The following is a 20,162-nucleotide window of genomic DNA, read 5'->3' as shown; positions in this document are numbered from 1 at the left end:
AGGCAATGAAATTTAACTCAAAATAATGAAGATAGACATACAAAAAGAAATAGGTGTTTAAATTTTCCATTGTATAATGGCTACACATAATAGTCTGACGAAAGAAATTGTTGGCTACTTCCAACCAGTACGCAAATTATTTAAATATTTATCACTGCACACAGGGTTATTTCAGTTAAAAAATTTACACTATATATTCCACACAGCAGTTCGAACTAAGAAACTGTTTAAATGCATTTCAAGTTTGTACTGTACGGTTTGGCAGTCTCTGAATAAGAAGCACTAATTGCGGTTGCACATCACAACAAGGTATCAACCGACAAGTTATGTCTGCAATCGGACAACACATTTTTTAGAATTGAAAAAGATCTTTCAACCTCCACAGATGTTACCGGAGCATACTTAAAGCACGCGAGAACATGTGGATCTAACTCAATTTGTATATTTTCACCTTTCAGAACTTTTTGAATTGCCCTTAATTTGTTCAAGTCCTTATTAGCTGCAATAACTCACTAATGGTTATTTTTAAATTTCTTGGAAGCATCGGAAACTAATCCTGGGAACAGGAAATTGTATGCACAGAGTTCAGTCATGTCCCAATTTTAAAGAAAATGCCTAAAATAGGCAATATCTGGCATTTATGAAATAATATAGGCAATATCGTATGAAATAGGCAAAATTAAATTGCCTTTAAATGAAGCTAATCCCTCCCCACTGGCCTTCGCAACATTAGTTTTCATCATATCTCTAACAGGAAAGAATAGGCATTTTGCCTAACATCCGGTCTCTACTCATTAGTATGCAAAATGCAGTCCAGGGTGTACTACGTGGACGTTGACGTTTGGGTGTCTTGAGACCTTTACACCCTCATAAGGAATTATGTTAGCACTTTGTTGTTTTGTTATATCTGAAAAGAAACAAAGAAATCATGTGTTTAGTTGTTCTGAATGCCAGAAGAAACCCTACATTTGTCTAATGTTTTCTTCTTTTAGCTGTTATTGGTCCATCGTCATGGAGAAAAGGCCTGGAACTTGCTGCAAAGGAGCTCGGATCCATGAAGGCAGCAGATGCAGCAATCGATCCTAAGGGTAGCAAACTGTTGAAGAACAAAGTAGCAAATAATGAAAATAGGAATGCCGATACAAGAATTACAGCGATATACGAGAGGACAGAGCGCAAACAAACACCTCCAGATACAGCCAGAAGCAGGGGAAGCTCTGATAAGAGCATTGATACAAAGATTTCGAAAGGGAGTTCGGATAAAAATGCCAGGATATATGGGGCTGAAACATTACAAGAGTTAGAAGAAAGGAAAGAAAATCTCCTGACCACAGATTTGAATTATGGAAGTGACAACTTTGAAGAGGTACAGAGTTCCGAATCTAAAAGCACACACATTGGAAGGCAGCATATTACTTATTCCTATTTGAAAAGGAAGTTGCAGAAAGGTCAGTATTTATGAAGTTGTTATTCTTTCCTACATCTTATAGTCATTGTAAGTAGAACAATTTGTGCTCTGTAGAGTGAGATTTACTTTTATGTATTTCAATATTTCACAAATTGCATTGTTGAAGTTCACATGTCTCTAAGTATGTGCCTATAGAACTGATAAATTAGTTCCTTATATTGGTATGTCCACTTTTCAGTAAGTATAGATGCTGTATTCAACAGTTTACAAATGTAATTTAAATGCTACAAGAAATTATACCATACTCCAGTGGTGGAAAAATACAGGGTGCTTGGTCACCATGGCACCTGAAAATTTTCGCCTGTCACATGAATTTTCAAATTAAGTTCTAAAATTTTTCTAAGAAAATATTTCGAGTTTGCTTATGGAAATTTTCATTACCTTTTTTTAAAAAATAATGAATACAGTATGTGTTTTTTAAAGTTTGTGTGTTTTCTGTAGCATTGTCTGAATAATAAACATTCCATTATAATTTTTTTCACGGTAGCCGAATTTTAAAATCTGTAGCGTTGTGGTCAGCCAATGTTAGAATATATTGTGTAGTTATTGATGGTATTATGTGTTGAGCCTATGTTAGGAAGGCCACTCTGGTGCAATAATTAATTACTTCTAATCCAGTCTTATATCAATTAATAATTTTAATATTTATGGTTACATTTCAAAATGTGTAGCTTTATCTTAGTTGGATAATGGCTTTGGTATTGTGTATTTGAAAAAAAAAATGCAGGCTCCTGAGAGAAAAAAGGGGCTTGTGCCTGAATTATTTTTTAGTTTAGTCTACCCCTGTCATACTCAGTGCCATCAGCACCATCTACCATTAACATTAATACTGGTTTTGAAGATATTTCATAATATGACAGTAGAAAACTTCTTATGTGACGTGCCGGCAACATATTTTTTTAAAAAAATTAAAAAACACAAACAGTGCTAAACAGCACTTTAGCAGTTCTTCCGAGCTTTCGATTCCATCTCGGAATCATCATCAGGGCTGGTCGAGAGGCAACGGAAGGGACACGGTTGAAGTTCCTCAACCAGCCCTGATGATGATTCCGAGATGGAATCGAAAGCTCGGAAGAACTGCTAAAGTGTTGTTTAGCGCTGTTTGTGTGTTTTTTAGTGTTTTTAACAAATATTTCATAATCTAATGAGTAACACAGGTGTTCGTAAAAGCCTTATATATATGTGCTGGACCAACACCAATACTGGTGTATCAGTATGTGCCAATACCAGTGTTATCTGTACCAGAAAGTACCATGCAAAATAATCTAACAGTTATTTTTAGTCGTTTATTGAAAAAGTTATGGAAAACCAGAACGAAACGTCGCAGATAAATTCAAATAAAAACCTCTAAAAATAACTGTGTTAGATTATTTTGCATGTACAAAAAGTGGTTATGCGAACCTTCAAGAAGAACCAAAAAAAACAAAGTATCAGTTGAAATTTGCTGTATTTGCCAACGTATAAGATGCACTTTTTTCCTTTAAAAAAATAGGCCTGAAAAACAATATGCAGATACTCAGTTTTTGAATACATTCATTTCTGGAAATTTTCTCTGTTCAAAATTAGATGATTTCCTTATGGTGTGTGACGAGGAACATTAAAATATATTCTTTTCAAGTTAGATTAGGTAAGTTATTTGTTAAAAGCAGATCTACATATTACTTTATATTTTAAATACTGTAAATTAATTAAAGGGCTCGGGTGTAAAACATGCCATCCTTCAATTTTCAAGTAAAATTGTCATGTCATACAATTTGTATTGAACCCAGTGAAGCGTTCTGGAATTGGTAAACACAACACAAAAACAATTTATCTATAGTAGAGCTTCTAATATCCTTTTTCCTCAATCAGCTCAGACATGATCAAAATGTCACTTACCATGTTTTACACCAGAGCCCTTCAATTATAAATTCAGTGATTAAGATTTTTCCTCGAAAATGTACATGAAAAAGTGGGTCTTATATGTCTGCAAATACAGTAATAATCGACACATGTTATATTGCTCCATAGTTCAAGTCTCACACAGAGTCCACACATACAAATGTTATGCAACACTTTCGTGGGGTCGACTTAACTTGGATAATATGCAAAATGCATAATTTTCATCATTTTTGCAACAACATTGTGGGGAGAAATGGAGTTTGTGATTAAATTATCTCATGTGAAATTATGAAAATTTAAAAGCAAAGCTCTGGTATTCCTGAATATATATATATATACACATATAGAACTGTACAGGGGCACCGACTTATTAAAATTATTGGGGAGGGGGAGCTCTGATCACTGAAATAAATTAATGAATGACTCACTCTCTCCCTTTTTTAAGTTTTGGCCTCAGTGTTCGGAATCTCATGACTGCAGAATATTAATTGTCCACGGATGGATATGTCACAAGTTTCGTCAACCATAATAGCAAAATATTCCCGACTTTTAATATCTGCCACCACGGAGCGCAAAACAGATCTCCCTAATATATATCCTCTTAAGCAAAATTATTTGGGGGCTCTGCCCCCACATCGTTATCATTGGGGGGGGGGGGCTCGAGTCCCCCAAGCCCCATGGAACTGTAGCTCTTCTCAGCAGAATTTATTTGGTTTCACAAGTTAGTGAAAAATCAAAGAGGATTACCTGAAATTCAGAATGAATTCTGAGAATTTTTTGGAGCCCTCGTTTCCCCAAAACCTCTTTAGCGCACCATTAGAATTTTTCTTATGCATGCCTTTTTTATTTACTGAAGATAAAGAAGAGAACAGTAAGTTGCCAGCTAAAACAAGGCCTTATGATCCAGAAGATGTGCGAAAATACATGAAAAATCAGAGGAAGGTGAGGCAAGAGGAGCTGATGGAACAGAAGCGAAGCAAGAAAATGATGGAAGAGGCTAGGAAAAAGAAGCTTCAGGAACTTCAAGAAAGAACCAGAAAACTGGCTGCAATGGCCGCAAAGAAGAAAAGTGAAACTAACATTCATAAAGGCGTAAGTTCAAAATATATTTTTCAACTTAGAAATGGGTCAGGTTAGAACCAATACTATATCATAGGGATGAGACAGATTAATCAATATTCTATTGGTACCCACTGATATAGACTTGCAATATTCTGCCATTTTGTTTTAATTTTTATGGATGTAAACATACATTCTACATTCCCTACTTTTAGAAAAAGAAAGTACATATCTAAATATGCAGCTTCTGTAGAATGGCAGTCATCTTGTAACATACATTTATTGAGGAGGTCAATGAACCATTCAGGTTTCTTCAAGGACCATTTGGTTTGGAATAGTGTATCGGATCAGTAGAATATCAGCTATTTAAATTGGTACTTTACTTTGGTATTAGTATTAGCGGAAATTTCATATTGCTCCATTCCTGCTATATTGACTTATATTTTCGTATCAGCAGTGTTCAAATTGAAGACAGGTGTCCAGCAATTTCTTTTCCTACATGTCAACATTTTTTTAAGGGCTGTGACCCCCCTATTAGATGCCAGTTCCAATTATGATCTTATAGTAACATTAGAAACAAGGAGTACTATTTAAGGGTTATTTATCAATAGCAACAGTTTTATTAAAAATATAAAATTTTGCATTAGTATGACTTAGGCACACTTTAGACAAAAGCATTTTTGTTAACATTTATGCCATGACCAAAATGTTACCGTGTAAAGTGAAAAATCTTATTGCATTTCAGATGCCATGGCATGTTTCATGGCATTTCTCAAGGCTAGAATCAGTCCTATTTCAGTAGCATTTTACGTAGCATAACCAATCAGAAACGAGTTCTAGGTCATGAGTGCAGATGTAATGGAAGCCGAATGAGATGTAAACAACATATTACATCACATTTTAAAAAGCCAAGAGGAATAACGTTTCCTATATAAAAGTCTTTATGGTTTCTGACTACCATGCAAGAGACCCAGGTTCGATCCCCAGTGGGCGAAAACCGAGATTTTTTCACCTGTTCAAGCAGCTTCGGCACCCACCCAGCATTGTAGTACCTGGAGGAAACTCCGTGCGGTAAAGGCAGCCAGGGGTGTGGTGCTGATCACATCACCCCCACCTTTGGCCGTGATCAAGAAAATGTGGGCCCTAACTCCACATCCCCTATATGCCTTCATGTCATTGCCCCAAAGCACAGGGGAGCCCTTTACTTTTTTTTGTGTATACAAAGGTTTTAGGTACAAACAATGTGCTGCTTAAATACATATACAGTACACATATGGAAAAATATTGTAGTTTTTGCAATTGTAAACCTCGTGTACTCACCACAGATGATGTAACTTGCCTTGCCTTTCGTGCTGTATATATTATACATTGCAATCGCAATAACTTAACGATTTACATGAAATGCTTGCGTGTAAAGTACTACCTGCTATAAGATTTTCGGAAACATTTACATAGCATTTATGCTAACAAAGGTGTTAAAGGAAATGGTTTCTGTGTTAAGTGGGTTTTACAGTTCAGCTCAACCAGGGTGAGGAGAATCACAGCAAACTCATACACTAAAGTAGCCAGTCGTTTTGTCTTCTCCTCTTGCTTCCCCTCACTTGTGACCGAGTATTCCTGTGTTGCCTGTGGGATTATCTTCCCCCCCATTGCTTCTATTTCAAAAACTTCAACAAGTGATCATCTAAATCTAACTATGCTCTACATGACAACGTTCAATATTAAGCCTCTGCTTTCGCTGCATACAGTTTCCCCTTCATGATGATACAAACATCTGGCACTGACTAAAGGTGCCAACGATGTGTTGAAAAATGCTGCATGTTTTGGCAATGCAAGGACAAGTTTACATGCTGAACAGCTGGTTGAATTACCCATGATCCCTTTGCTCACTTGTGGTTGAAAATTCCATGACAATGCCACATGTATTTTCTCATTTTGGTTAAGCTGTACAGGATTTTCATTCATTTGGTAAAAATTTAACATGCCCAGCATGGTGGACATGCATTTCACAGAACATATTATTACGGTGAAAAGTTTAATATGATTCTTAATGTTTTTATTGCAGGTGGAGTTGAACGAAATCAATGAAAATGAGAATGATGCTTGTGCACCAAAAGATGCAGAGGATGCTACACATGACAACAAAGAAGATGTTGCAACAGAGAAGCCTATGGTAGAAGTGAAAGGTCATGTGAGCCCTGATATTGAAATAAACAGTATTGAAAACGAGACAAATTTGAAGTCCATAGATGCCAGTGAGCCGGTAGCGCAATCAGATGAGCCTCTTCTCACACCCAGCCCTGACTCAGAAGAAATATCTATATTGCCAATTGAAAGTGCAAGAACGCAAGCTCTTGAGGTTATGATTGAGACCATTCAACAACAGTTAGCAGATGCAGCGAAGCTCGCTCCTTTATCAGTCGCAGAGCACCAGCCGAGATTAAATCAAATAACCAATATTGACCGAAACATCCAAAGATCTGAAGCAGAGGTCCAGGTGGAAATCAGTAGAGAACTGGGACCGGCAACTGACGAAAGAAGACACGAAGAAATTTCCACGACACTAGAATTGGAATTGAAGAGACTGGAAAATAATATGCATATGTTGGATGCCAATAAACTTATTGACACAGTGGCTCCGTACATTGCTAAACCTGAAATAAAAATTGCCCAGGCAGTTCAAGAAACAAAGGCAGTTTCAGAAGTAGAAAATGCACCAAAATCAAAAAAATCATCGAGGGAAAATTCTTCAGTATCACTGATTGAAACTCAACCTAAAGTTTCTGTGCAGAGTCAGTTGATGACTACAACTTTCCCAACACCTAAGAGACCTGGATATGGTCATATTTCGCAGAAAAACAGAGAAATTGGAAATCTTCCAGGTATGTATTTATTGTAAGTAGAGATGTAACAGATTAGTCAGTACAGTGAAACCTCGATTTTACGTTTCTCAGGGGACCAAGCCGAAATATACTTAAAGTGCCAAAAGGAAAAATTTATAACATTTTGCAATATTGGGAACATCAAGATTGAAGGTACAATGCAGGAAAATCCGGGAACGTAATATCGGGGGTCCACTGCATTCAGTAAATGTAGGCATATTGGTAAAATGGCTTACGAAACCTATATTTCCATAAATATTGTGTAATTTGTGAAAATTCGCCCATTTTGTTATCCTTATTATGCATGCAAATATATAAACCATATTTGGTTCAACCTGTTATCTTTCGTTCACTAGCATAGGCCTCTGTGGCAGAGTAGTTATCACAGCATGCTACAATGCAAGAGGTCCCAGCTTTGGATTCCAGCCTAGGCATAGGTGGTCTTTGTGATTGTCTCTTCATCAATTTCATCACTCATCCTCATCTTCGCGATTAGCCAAATGTGGCAAAAAAGCGAAGTAAAATAAATTAAATCAATCAACTTTCGTTCACTAGCAATCAATCGATAGTTCCTATGCCATTCGAAAGCAAGGAAAATATCATTTGCTAGACAGTGAGGTGCAAATGGAATTCAGGGTGCAATGCTTATATAGATACTGTTGCCACTTCCTTGTTTAACCCTCACTGTTGTGGGTGTAAATAATTTGCCACATGGAAAGTCTAGATTTCATTCCCATCAAGGGCATGGCCTCCCCGGTGGAGGCACAAGTGGTTCAGATCCCACTTTAAACTGTAGGTCCAGTCCAGATTAGACTTACTGTGCATAAAGTGGACTTAAAAACACCAAATCAATCACCAATCACCATCAAGGGCATCTGCAGAGGGAGCAGGAAGGGGTATCCTGAAATATCAGAAAAACTTTGTATAATGTGAATGATGAAATTGTAGCATGAAAATATGGATGAGGAGTGCCATGAAAGAGAACAGAATAAGAGGTCTTTCTGCATTGTGAAAACGTACAAAAAGACAAATAACTGTTCATCAAGAAAGTGATAGGTATTTGTGGGAAGGAAGTTAGTCGAATCCAGTTTCTATTTAAAAAGTGAACTCATATCAACGTAAGAACAACTACAGGGTATTTTAAATTCAATTTAAATTTTATGATTTGTAAAAATAATTATGATAATAATAATAATAATAATGAAAATAAAAGGTAAAATATGAGTGTCCCGCTCCATGGTCATGCGGTCTAAGGTGAAAGCTGTGGATTCTGGCTACAGTATGGGTGCAGGTTTAAGTCTTCTGGGGGAAGTGTACCAACTTTTCTTGAGATTTCAGCCTGTGTATGGGACTGGAGACCATCCACTATTGTGAGGAAATTGGGGAGCAATGAATGAGTAGTGTAACCTGATCATGGAAACCTATGACAATAACTGGGGGTGTGTGATGCTGACCACACGTCATTCCATAACTGGTTGGTTGATCTTCCATCACTGGCCTTCATGGGCTGTTATGCCATGGGGTCAAAATATGAGTATTTATAAGTGAAGGGTAATATATGAAATCTTACTCTGCCCCACAATGCTCAAAGTGGAAATTCATAGCTTCGAGGGTGGTGGGGAAAGATGGGGGATGTTTGTAAGGATCAACATGGAGAAAATGCAGTGGGTGTTAGGATTCCTATGTAAATTATCCAAGGGTAGATGCTTTATGAGAACTTTCCTAACTGGGAATAGCATACCTCATGCTCCCCACAAAGAAGAAATTTCTACAGGCAACCTTGCCCAAAGTGGATATTTGTGGGTGGAATATTTTCATCAATGTGTCTGCATAAGTAACTTCTTACACTGAAAGTAATTCAACCTAGCCCAGATAGCACAGAAATTTTGCTGCAAGCTTGAAGCAAGTGAAGAAGCTTGCAGCAAGCTAGCTGAAGTTGCAGCAAACTTGCCAAGGCAAGAGACTGCATCAAGCTGAAACAAACCAGATTCTGACCACCAGATCAGCTTGCATCTTGAACCTAAACTCATTTTTCTGTTTATATTCATAGCACAGCAATCAGCCACAAATGTTAGTTTTTATTCTTTACACACACTGAGCTCATGATTATATAGTCCAGCCTCAAAAGGTTCGTTATGGGAGATTCAACCCTTACGTCCCGGCCTGGCAGGTTTTGGGTGGCATGTGCACCATCATCCAGCATACTTCCCGGAGCTTGCTCCAAGCGATTATCATCTCTTTGCTCCTTTGAACAGTATCTCGGAGGATGCCGGTTTCACTTGGATGATGATGTCAAGCTCAAAAGAAGGGAATCCCAAGTTCTATGAGACAGGCATCATGGATCTCGTGTAGCGCCGGGATAAATGCCTGAACCGGGGTGGGACTATGTTGAGAAGTAGCATATGAAGTGTCCTTTCACGTGAGTCTGTTTGTATTCGTTTAATAAATATCTACTGGAATTTGCAGGCTTTGTATTCTGTTTTTCGATCATCCCTCGCACATAATAGCAAACTATAAGCTTGCATCTGGCTTGAAACAAGCCAGCTAGTTGTCACAGAAAGGTGCATGCTTGAAACGAACTTGCATCGAGCTTGCCACAAGCTTTCAGGCTATCTGGGAATGCTCTACGTTGATCCAATCAGTTAATCTGTAATTTTATGTCCCTCACTCTATTTCCATTACTAATACTACTTTGTTGTTTTTCTATAGGAGTCACCAATCTGTCAGCACATATTAAACAAATAGTAGTTGATAAGGAGAGGAATGAAGCAGCAACAAAAATCCAAGCTTGTTATAGGGGTTATATAGTTCGAAGAACCATAAAGGAAATAAAGAAAGAACGGGAATCATTTAAAAGGCGACAAAGAACTTGTTACAGTAAACAGTCTTTATTAACACCAGATTCTGAGAAAGATAACCATAACAAGGCATTTGTTGTAAGTATAAAGGAACTTTATAATGCTGCTTTTCTTACTTTGAAAGCTTTTGTTGATATAGATATCAACATTTATACATATTTATATAGATAAGATTTTCACAGTTTAGCTTTTATTTGAATCTAGGAAGGAAAACAAAGCTGCATGGAAAATATATGAGAAATCTCAATCCTCTTACTTTATTAGTGTCCTTTGCAGAACAATCTATTAGACATATGGAAGATTATTGCAAGATAATTTGAAGATGGTTAGGTAAATTTGAGTTTGAAATTCTTATACAATTAACAATTTTTTGTAGATTAGTATATTCTGTAACATGTGTGACTTGTGTTTGTAGATGTATTTTTAGTCTGAATATATAAAATGGCAAATGTAAACTCTGCACCTTAAATTAAATATTTTAAATACGTACATATACATACATACATACATATACATACATACATATATATATATAATGGATAAAAGCAAGGAGGGCCAAAAGGGCTAAGTAAAAATCAAATAAGGTAAAAGGAAACACTCACCGGACAGTAGGAAAATTCAAAATTTTCGCTAATTTATAGCATCATCGGTGTGAGAAGAAACAGTTCTGATGCTATAAATTAGCGAAAATTTTGAATTTTCCTACTGTCCGGTGAGTGTTTCCTTTTACCTTATTTGATTTATATATATATATATATATATATATATATATATATATATATATATATATATATATATATATATATAAGCTAAAAGCTAAAAGGGCTAAATAAAAATCAAAGAAGGAGAAAGGAAACACTCACTGGACAGTGGAAAAATTCAAAATTTTCGCTTAGTAGCATAATCGGTGTGAGACGAAAGAGACGGAACTGGAAGTTGGGGCCCTGCAGAGTTGCCAGGTCCCCACCGAAGAAGAAGAAGCGGTGCGTAGAACGAAAAAACACTATTTCGTCACCATGCTCGTCGAAAACTGTGAGTGTGTGGAATGAGTTGGGTGGGAGGGATGGTGGGTGAGGGGTGGGCATTACTGGGTGTCCTTGTTCAGGCCAGGTGGAGTGGTTGCACTCATGGCCGATATATAGGCCCTCTTCCATCTTTTGCGAACAGAGGTGTTGGCTGGTTGGGGTAGGAGATGGATGATTGCTACCCGGAATCAGTTGTTGAAACTGATGTGGTGGTTGCTGTGGACGGCAACAGTGAAGTCCAGGTTGTGGGTGGAGGAGTGGTGGTTATTGATGCGGAGGTTGAGGGCCGTTGATGTTTCCCCCAGGTAAAAATCACCACAGATGTTGCAAGTGAGGAATTTGATTCATGGCAGGTCCCTTTGGAATGGAGGGTAAATTTGCCAATGGCCATGTGCACCTGGAGGGTGTGAGAGGTAATGAGGATGGGGCATGTTTTGCACAATTTTCGACGAGCCTGGTGACGAAACAGTGTTTTTTCATTCTACGCACCGCTTCTTCTTCGATGGGGACCTGGCAACTCTGCAGGGCCCCAACTTCCGGTTCCGTCTCTTTCGTCTCACACCGGTGATGCTACTAAGCTAGCGAAAATTTTGAATTTTTCCACTGTCCGGTGAGTGTTTCCTTTCTCCTTCTTTGATTTATATATATATATATATATATATCTACACATACTGTTTAATTGAATTGAATTAGAATTTTTGGATAGGATTGGAATCACACCGATCCTTTATATTGCTAATATATTTGTTTCCGGGGGGGGGGGGGGGTAGGTGAGAGGTAGTAATATGTAAAATTGAAACTGAAAAAAAAAAAGCATCTGCAAGTATCCTTGAATTTTTGGAAAAATCTCCTTGAAAACCAGAAATTATACTTGAATTTTATCATGGTCCTAGAGTGGCCACCCTATAGATGTCATCCAGCATCAATTACCATAGCAAACAGCATTTGCATTCTGCTTATTATGAGTGCAAGAACATATTTTTCTTGTTTCAAAAATCTTGTAGGTGTTATCCTTCAGTGTACAGTAACGCTAAGAAAAATCTCATTTTTCAGTACGAATACAGAATCTGAAGTGCCTGTCATCTTAAGGCTCGGCTAGACCTTTGACCAATGCCAGGGCAATTTTTCAAGTTTTCCTCTCCTTTCAAAAACTACTGATATTCTAAAATCTTAAAAATTACCTATGGTTAGAATTCCTTCTAGCACATTCATGCAGTGGCATATTCTCCACGTTATGATGTTTACTGCAAACCAACTTTTTTCATATATTTTTATATATTTAGTTTTAATATATGGCTGATTGCTCATTATACGTATATTATGTAAACTATTAAAACAAGCTTCTAAACAACAAGGTAGAGGCAGTGTTGCTACATGAAGGAAAATTTTCCTTGGTGCAGGGAAATCTAAGTCCAAATTTAGGTAAAAAGGGAGATTTTATGAAAAATAAAGAAATTGGTACTTTTTTGTCTGTATTAGTGTTTTATTTCTATTATGTCTAATTAATATAGATGGGATGAATAATAAAGTATATTCAATAAATAAGAATTGTGTTGGTAAACCAGGTCAAATTTTCACAATATGGCACTGATTCACGTGATACTTCGTGTGGTTTACTTTCGCTGTTGTCTAGATAGTATTAATAGTTTAATAAACTTACATAGCCACGAAATTATCATATATCTCTGAATCCAAGATAATCCCCCCCCCCTCATTTTTCAACAAGGGATTACAGAAAAACAATTTTCAAAACTTACAAATGGTTACCTTATTACAAGTAACAGAAGGAGACAATGAAAGTACCTGTACACAAAAAATAAAATCAGATACAGACATCCCTTAGTCAGATACAGATCCCACTTAGTCCTCCTCGCTGGAATGGTCCACAGGATCTGCAGTGTCACTGCCACTGTCATTGTGATCTGCTTGTCTTCCCATAGTAGATCGTCTTCACTCCCTTCTAATGCATTTGTTACACAGCACTTCTTAAAGTCGTTCACAATTGATGCACTGGATATGCGTGTCCAAGCAGTCTGGATCCATTCCGCAAATAGAGATACTAAAGGCTTCTTCAACTTCTCGGTAGGGGTCAGGGCTTAACCACCTTGAAGCAACAAATTGCTGTACAGCTGCTTCAGATGGTCTTTGAATGGCTTATTCGCCACCACATCTAACACTTGTAGTTGTGAAGTGCTGTGAAAGCAAGACGACCCCAGACTTCTGGGCACAAAATTGCGGCAAAAAACCTCATCTTGGGTTCAGAAATATACGTTATTTAGAATATCTAGGCAACAGTGAAAGCAAACCTTGAGATGATTCACGTAAATGTTCTAGAAGGAATTCCAAGCATGTGTAATTTTTCAGATTTTGAAATATCGTAGTAAGTTTTTTTTTATTTCATTATTTTATTTTTAATAAAATTCTAAAACAGCTGCCCTGCCATCGACAAGAGGTCCATCTGAACCTTAATCAAGCCATGGATCATAGGTTTCAATCTTGAGTAATACATGAACATTTCATTTCCCACATGTGTTATTTGTCAAATTACGTCTAATTATGTCAATACATACTATTGAAATAATTAGGGGTGCTAACTCACATTCTGACACTATGTTTTTGTGTTATTCATTCTTCCAAATAGGATATGCTAAATATTAAATGTTTATAATTCACACTGAACTTGTGCCTGAAGATAGTTTTTGCATCAATCATCAGAAAGGAAGTATTTAGGGCTTTCTAATGTTGAAACAGCAGTAATGTTGGCTTGGATTATCATTATATGAAGTTGCTTATTATTATTATTTTCATGTTGTTTTTTTTTTTCAATAGACATTAAAGATGCCTCCCAATGTAGAGGATGGAAGAGAAGCTACATCATCAGAACTTGGCAAGAAATATCCTCAGTTTGTGCTTCAAGAGCCATCCTTAGAACCTTATCCATTCAATTTTCTACAAGCTGTAAAAAAGAAGCTAAGCATGTCGTTTCAAAGCAAAAAGAAGTTGACTACAGTTGTCCCTACATTACCATCCCCCACCTCTGAACTTCTTCCAAGTTTTAAATCCAATGTGCCTGAAGAAGAGAAGGAAATAGAAATGGTGCCATCGGGAACAAGCGAGAGTGAGAGCAGGACAAAAGAAGACAGCCAGAAGTTGGAACCACAAGAGGAGTGCAAATACGAAAGTGATTTTGAAGAGAGTGATGTTTCCATGGGTCCTCTATCGGACAGTGAGATGGTCCTGAACGAATTTGACGAGTCGAATCATTCCAAAAGAAGCCTCACCGGTCAGTTTTATCCTGTTCCTGAAGGTAGCGATGGCAGTTCTGCAACATCATATAATAACATTGATGCGAGTGGACTAAGCCAGATTATAAAACTCGACTTCACCTCTTCAACCATCTCCTCCATCAAAACTGAACAGGTGCGAGCTCAGTCAACGTCAATTTCAAGCCAGCTTGGGAAAACTGAAACTAGCAGCCTGGTTCCTCCAAATTTATCTTTGGTCAGGCGAAAAGATGTTAAAGTAACTTCTACACCTGATCCTTTGAAAATAGCGCAACATGTGAAGAAGGACATAAAGGAAAAAGTAAGGAAAGTTGAAAAACCAACAAATGAGATGGAATCTTCAACTATACATACAAGTTTGCCTTCCCACGGCTCCTCGATCAATACAGCATCATCCTTGGGAGTGGTCGCATCCAGCAAGAGTAAAGACCTTAAAGAAGGTAGCTCATCAGAATCCATTGGCTCCAAAAGTAAAGCCCGCAAACATTCGAAAGCTAGTAGCAAAAGTTCCGACATTAGAGAGTCAATTAGTGATGAAGGTTCAACATCTAGTAAAAAGTCCAACACGTTGAGTGTGGATGAAACGAAGAAGACACAGCAAAGCGTTTCCAGATCTGTGTCAGCATCGAATGTTTCATCGAAGAGAACTGGCAGCGTCACCTCAATTTTAAATGATGTGTCTGAAGGAACTCTCTCTAGTGCTTCGAAAAGGGAATCTAGAACTGCAGATGAAACTGAGGACAAGGACACTGACGATGGTGCTGTGGAAGTTTATCACACACCTCGCCCTTTAAGTTCTCATGAAACTGAAGGTCGTGTTTCAACATTGGTAAGTGTTTCATTTCGTTTTCATTTAATAGATATTTTGTTTACTCTTAGTGACCCTGTAAGTGTAGTAATATGTTAATTAATGTTTGCAGCACATAAATTTTCTGTGCGTCTGCTTTCATATTCATTACATTAATTTCTGTGGTCTCTGCCCCTATCCACATAGAAAATTTAAGAAGAAAATATTGTAGTATTGTAATTATATCGGGTGTCTACAATTTATCGTTACAACTTCAAATCTAAATAACTAAATAATGGAACGAGGTATCTCAATACATACTCTCAGAATTTATAGTTGTTTTAGTGGTATTCTATAGGTTCCTGCTTTTATGAAATACACAAATACACAGTTCTGTTTCCTTCAATTTTTTTTTTTACTACTACTACTACCACCTCAGTGCTCTCTTATGTGTGCCTCCTTGTGGCCATAGGATATCAAGGCGATACTCGATTTCCTGCCATGTCCGCTGTAGCATCTCCTCAGTAACTGTTGCGATGGCTGCAGTGATCCTTTGTCGTAGAACTTGAATATTGGGAACTGGCCTCCCTGATGGCGCAGTGGTAGCGTCGTCGCCTTGTAATCAAGGTGTCCCAGGTTCGATTCCCGGTGGAGGCACATAGTGGTTTGGATCCCACTTTAAACTGTAGGTCCAGTCCCAATTAGCCTTACTGTGCATAAAGTGGACTTAAAATAACAAATCAATCCAACAAATTAATCCAATATTGGGAACTGGCTGGAGATGCTCCTGTTGTGGGAAAACAAATTGGTCCAGCATATCTAGGTAACATTTGAAGTTAACAGTTTGTTCAGCAAAGAAAAAGGGGCCAATGATTTGATTGTGCGTAAGACCACACCACACATTTTCCATGAACTTCCTGTGCCATTCACGGATTGTTGGTCTTGATTGTGGTTCTCTGCCATACTTAGTTCTGAAATTTTGTTGGACCTGCGTATCAGATCTTGTCTCTATGAACCATAAAACACACTGTGCCTTCTCCTGTGGAGAAGTCATTTTGTGGAAATGGGAAATGTGACCTCACCTCTTCACCACTTACTCAATGTACCTGAAAAAAAGAAAAGTAAAAAAAAAACTTTGAGAGTTTCTCTTTTAAATGTACGCAACCGAACTGAGATACCTCGTTCCATTATTTAGTTATTTAGATTTGAAGTTGTAAAGATAAATTGTCGACACTTGGTGTATATATAATAAAAAAGTCTCACCTTTCTTTCAAATAATTTGCTAAATATTGATCAAATATGTGTATTGGATCATTTTTAATAGGTTTTCTAAGCAGTACATGAGTATGATTATCTTACTTTAAAACATTAAATATTTTAATGTACGAGTGTGATTCCAAAAAATAAGTTTAAAGTAATGATATTTTCAGAACCAATGTACAGGGTGTTGCATAAAAATGGGCTTTTTAAAATGCAACGAAACTAATAACTACATTTTATTTTTAAAAAATATAAACATGTCAATTACATCCTTACGCATTGCCATTTGCAAAATAAGCCAAGTCATGGTTTTGAAAATTATATCATGCAGGTGACCACCATTTTGCCATTTACACTCGGACAATCTGTGACTGAAATGGTCCATGGCATGTTCCAACATCTTTAACTTGTTGGTTTCTGCTTCAGTGCACTTCCTGTACCTTCAGAGTTCTTCACCCATATCCTGATTCCAATAGGATCATGCCTCCCAAGATAAAAAACTTTAAGAATAAAATATTTAAAATATTCTCATCCTGCAGCTGCATTAGAATGCTCTCACAGCTACTGCACATTGAGCTCTGCTCCAGCGATCCGTGTCTGTAAATGGCGTACATTGGTGATGCAAATGACAATAAGTGTTGGCAACACCATTACAGAAACTCTCCCTACGAATACAAAATAACCCATTTTAATGCCACATCCAGTACATAGTGGAAAGTATACTGTTACTAAACATTCATCTGGAATAGAAGGAGTCTGCCCGCTCCACAAAGAGCTTGAGACACAATGATGAGCAGTGTCAGAGATGTGGGTGAAACATGATGTGACAAGATGGAAACCCCCATTGGACAAAGCCGCCAGGTGTGTTCACTTACAACAGCAGCCCTTCTAGAGAGGTTCACTTGGGAACTCCTTACAGCCCTGATCTTGCATCAATAATTCCGCTTATAAGCAGGGCACTGAGTTTTATGCAAACTGCTTTTCTAAACAAGTGCAGGGATATGTTGGTGGAATCTATGTGGGAAAGTAAAACAGGTCTGTTTATTTCTACAAGTAATACATTTGCTATCCCGAATAAAAAGTCCTGTGAATAAAAGCATTGTGAAACTTACTTTTGGAGAGTGTATGTGAATCAGTTAATTGATATATGCTTTCATCTACACAAAGAAGCAAGCTTATAAGTGATTTTATACCACTTATAATGGATGCTTTGAGGAATGTTACATAAAGTGACACACACATATTCTACATTTGGATGTGATTAACCTGATGTTTAGTTTACTTACTTACTTCCTCTAGTCCCCTTCTGCCATCATAGCGTAGGGTTGGTTGCCTCGATCCATCTCCTCCATTCCTGTCTGTTTCTCATCATTCATCTTTCATCATATTTATTGTCTTATTCCTTTCTCTTCCAATCTTTTCCATTCTGTCTTCAAACATTATCCTTGGTCTTCCTTTACCTCTCCTACCTTGCACCTTTACTTCTAGAATTTGCTTTACCTTTTTGTCTTCATTCATTCTGAATACATGTCCCCACCACTTTAGCTGTCTCTTTTCAATTATTTTCTCTAGTGACTCCTTCCACTTCTCTTCTTATTCTTTCATTCCTCACTTTATCTCTCCTAGTCTTATTAACAGCTCTTCTCAGGTATTTCATTTCACTAGCCTGAATTTTACTCAGATGTTTATCTTGAAGTGGTAAACTTTCCATTCCATATGTTAATGTAGGGACCAATACTGATTTGTATAGCTGCATTTTTGTCTTTACTGCCACTTCTTTCTTTCCCATTATTGTTTTACTGAACTGATAATATACTGTATTTGCTTTTCTTTTCCTATTTAGGATTTCTTCATCACACCTGCCATCACTTGTTATGATGGTTCCTAAATATTCATATTCATCTACTTCCTCCAAGTTCTCGTTTCCATATCTAATTGCTATTTCATGATCTTTTTCTCCTTTTGCCACCTGCATAACTTTACTTTTCTTAATATTAATCTTCATCCCTTTTCTCGCAAGTTCTTCTCCCCATTCTATTACGCTCCTCTGTAGATGGTCTTCACTGCTAGCAATTAAGACTATATCATCAGCATATAGCAGTACTTGCAGTTGTACTACTCTCATATTCCAGTATCCTATTTGTACTCTTGGGGTTCTTCTTTTGCAAATTTTAGTTATTTCATCCATTACATTAATGAAAAGTAAAGGACTGAGACTGTCTCCCTGTTTAATTCCTTTTTCTATTTGAAATTCCTTAGACTCGTTTCCTTCTATTCTTACTATTCCTTTTACATCCTTATATACACTTCTTATTGCTTTAATAAGTTCCTCAGGTACTTCCTTACTTTCTAATGCCTCCTATAGATATTTTCTAGGTACCAAGTCAAATGCTAAGTATATTCTTTTATTTTTGTCCAGCATTTTCCCCATCATTGTTCTTAATATAAAAATGTGATCTTGAGTCTGTCTCCCAGGTCTAAATCCAGCTTGTTCCTCTTCAAGTTTTCCCTCTATGATTTTTCTCAGCCTCCTTTCCAATATATTCGTATACATCTTATATACCACTGATGATAGACATATTGCTCTATAATTATCACATTCCTTATTACTCCCTTTCTTGTGTACTGGCACAATTATGTTCCTTTTCCACTCTTCTGGTATAGTCTTAGTTCTCCATACTTCCCTTAATATATTCAGTAGTATTTCAGCCATTCTTGGTCCTCCATATTTTATAAGTTCTGGTGCTATTCCATCCCATCCTGCTGCTTTCCCAATTCGTATCCGTTTAATTACTTCTCTCACTTCATTCTCTGTTATCATCATATCTTCTTCTACATGCTCCTCCTCTTCTCTGTTTCTTATTCTCTCATCCTCCTCCTGTTCTTGTTCCTGCTCCTCATCTTGTTCTTGCTCATTTGTCCTATCCTTGAACTTTTCTTCATAGTATTTTCTCCCTTCCTCCATCACATTCTCCCTTCCTATGACTAGTACATTTTCCTTATTTCTTATAGCTCTTGCTGCTTTTCCCCATTTTCCTTTCAGACTTTTGACCATATTCCAGAACTGCTTTCTATGTTCTACAAAACTTTGTTCAATATCATTTCCAAACTTCTCCCATGATTTTTGCTTTGCCTCCTCTACAGCCAATTTACTCTCATTTCTTTTTTGCACATATATTAACCTATGTTCCTCTGATCTTAATTCTAGGTAATTCTTCCATGCTTTCTTTTTCTCTTTCACTTTCCTCTTTACTTCATCCGTCCACCAATTAGTTCTTTTCCTTTTTGTATTCACCCTAACTTTGCCACATACTTCAATTGCTGCATACAGTATCACTTCCTTAAATTTTCCCCACATACTGTCAATTTCCATTCCTCTTATTTCCAATTCATTCAATTTTTCTTCTACTAGTTCCTTATACTGTTTTCTCTTCTCTTCCTTAGCCAGCTGCTTTACTTGTATCTTTTCAAACTTCCTATCTCTTTCTCTATTATTCCTCTTAAATCTTGTTATAGCTATTAGCAGTCTGTGGTCAGTACTCAATTCAGCACCTCGAATTACCTTTACATCCATAAAGGCATATCGAAGTGCTCTTGCGTAAATTATGTAGTCTATTATACTCTTTGCCTCCCTTCCCTCAGCTTCATAAGTGATTTT

The 20,162-nt window shown here is 37.1% G+C and overlaps 1 protein-coding gene across 4 annotated transcripts in view; it reads left to right on the top strand.

Annotated features, from left to right (window-relative positions):
• Window positions 1-20,162, top strand: part of LOC146005271 (uncharacterized) — a 544,895-nt gene that overhangs the window by 419,233 nt on the left and 105,500 nt on the right. For all 4 annotated transcript variants that reach the window (XM_083144386.1, XM_083144385.1, XM_083144388.1 and 1 more), the window contains 5 exons: window positions 993-1,448; window positions 4,206-4,441; window positions 6,474-7,290; window positions 10,000-10,226; window positions 14,003-15,286. In XM_083144386.1, coding sequence (XP_083000512.1) covers window positions 993-1,448; window positions 4,206-4,441; window positions 6,474-7,290; window positions 10,000-10,226; window positions 14,003-15,286 — 3,020 coding nt within the window. The remainder of the gene's footprint in view (window positions 1-992; window positions 1,449-4,205; window positions 4,442-6,473; window positions 7,291-9,999; window positions 10,227-14,002; window positions 15,287-20,162) is intronic.

This window comes from Lepisma saccharinum, chromosome 23 (assembly GCF_977018435.1).
Source record: "Lepisma saccharinum chromosome 23, izLepSacc3.1, whole genome shotgun sequence".
Lineage (NCBI taxonomy): Eukaryota > Metazoa > Arthropoda > Insecta > Zygentoma > Lepismatidae > Lepisma > Lepisma saccharinum.
The sequence above is the reverse complement of the archived record's forward strand: the minus strand, read 5'-3'. Positions and strand labels throughout refer to the sequence as shown.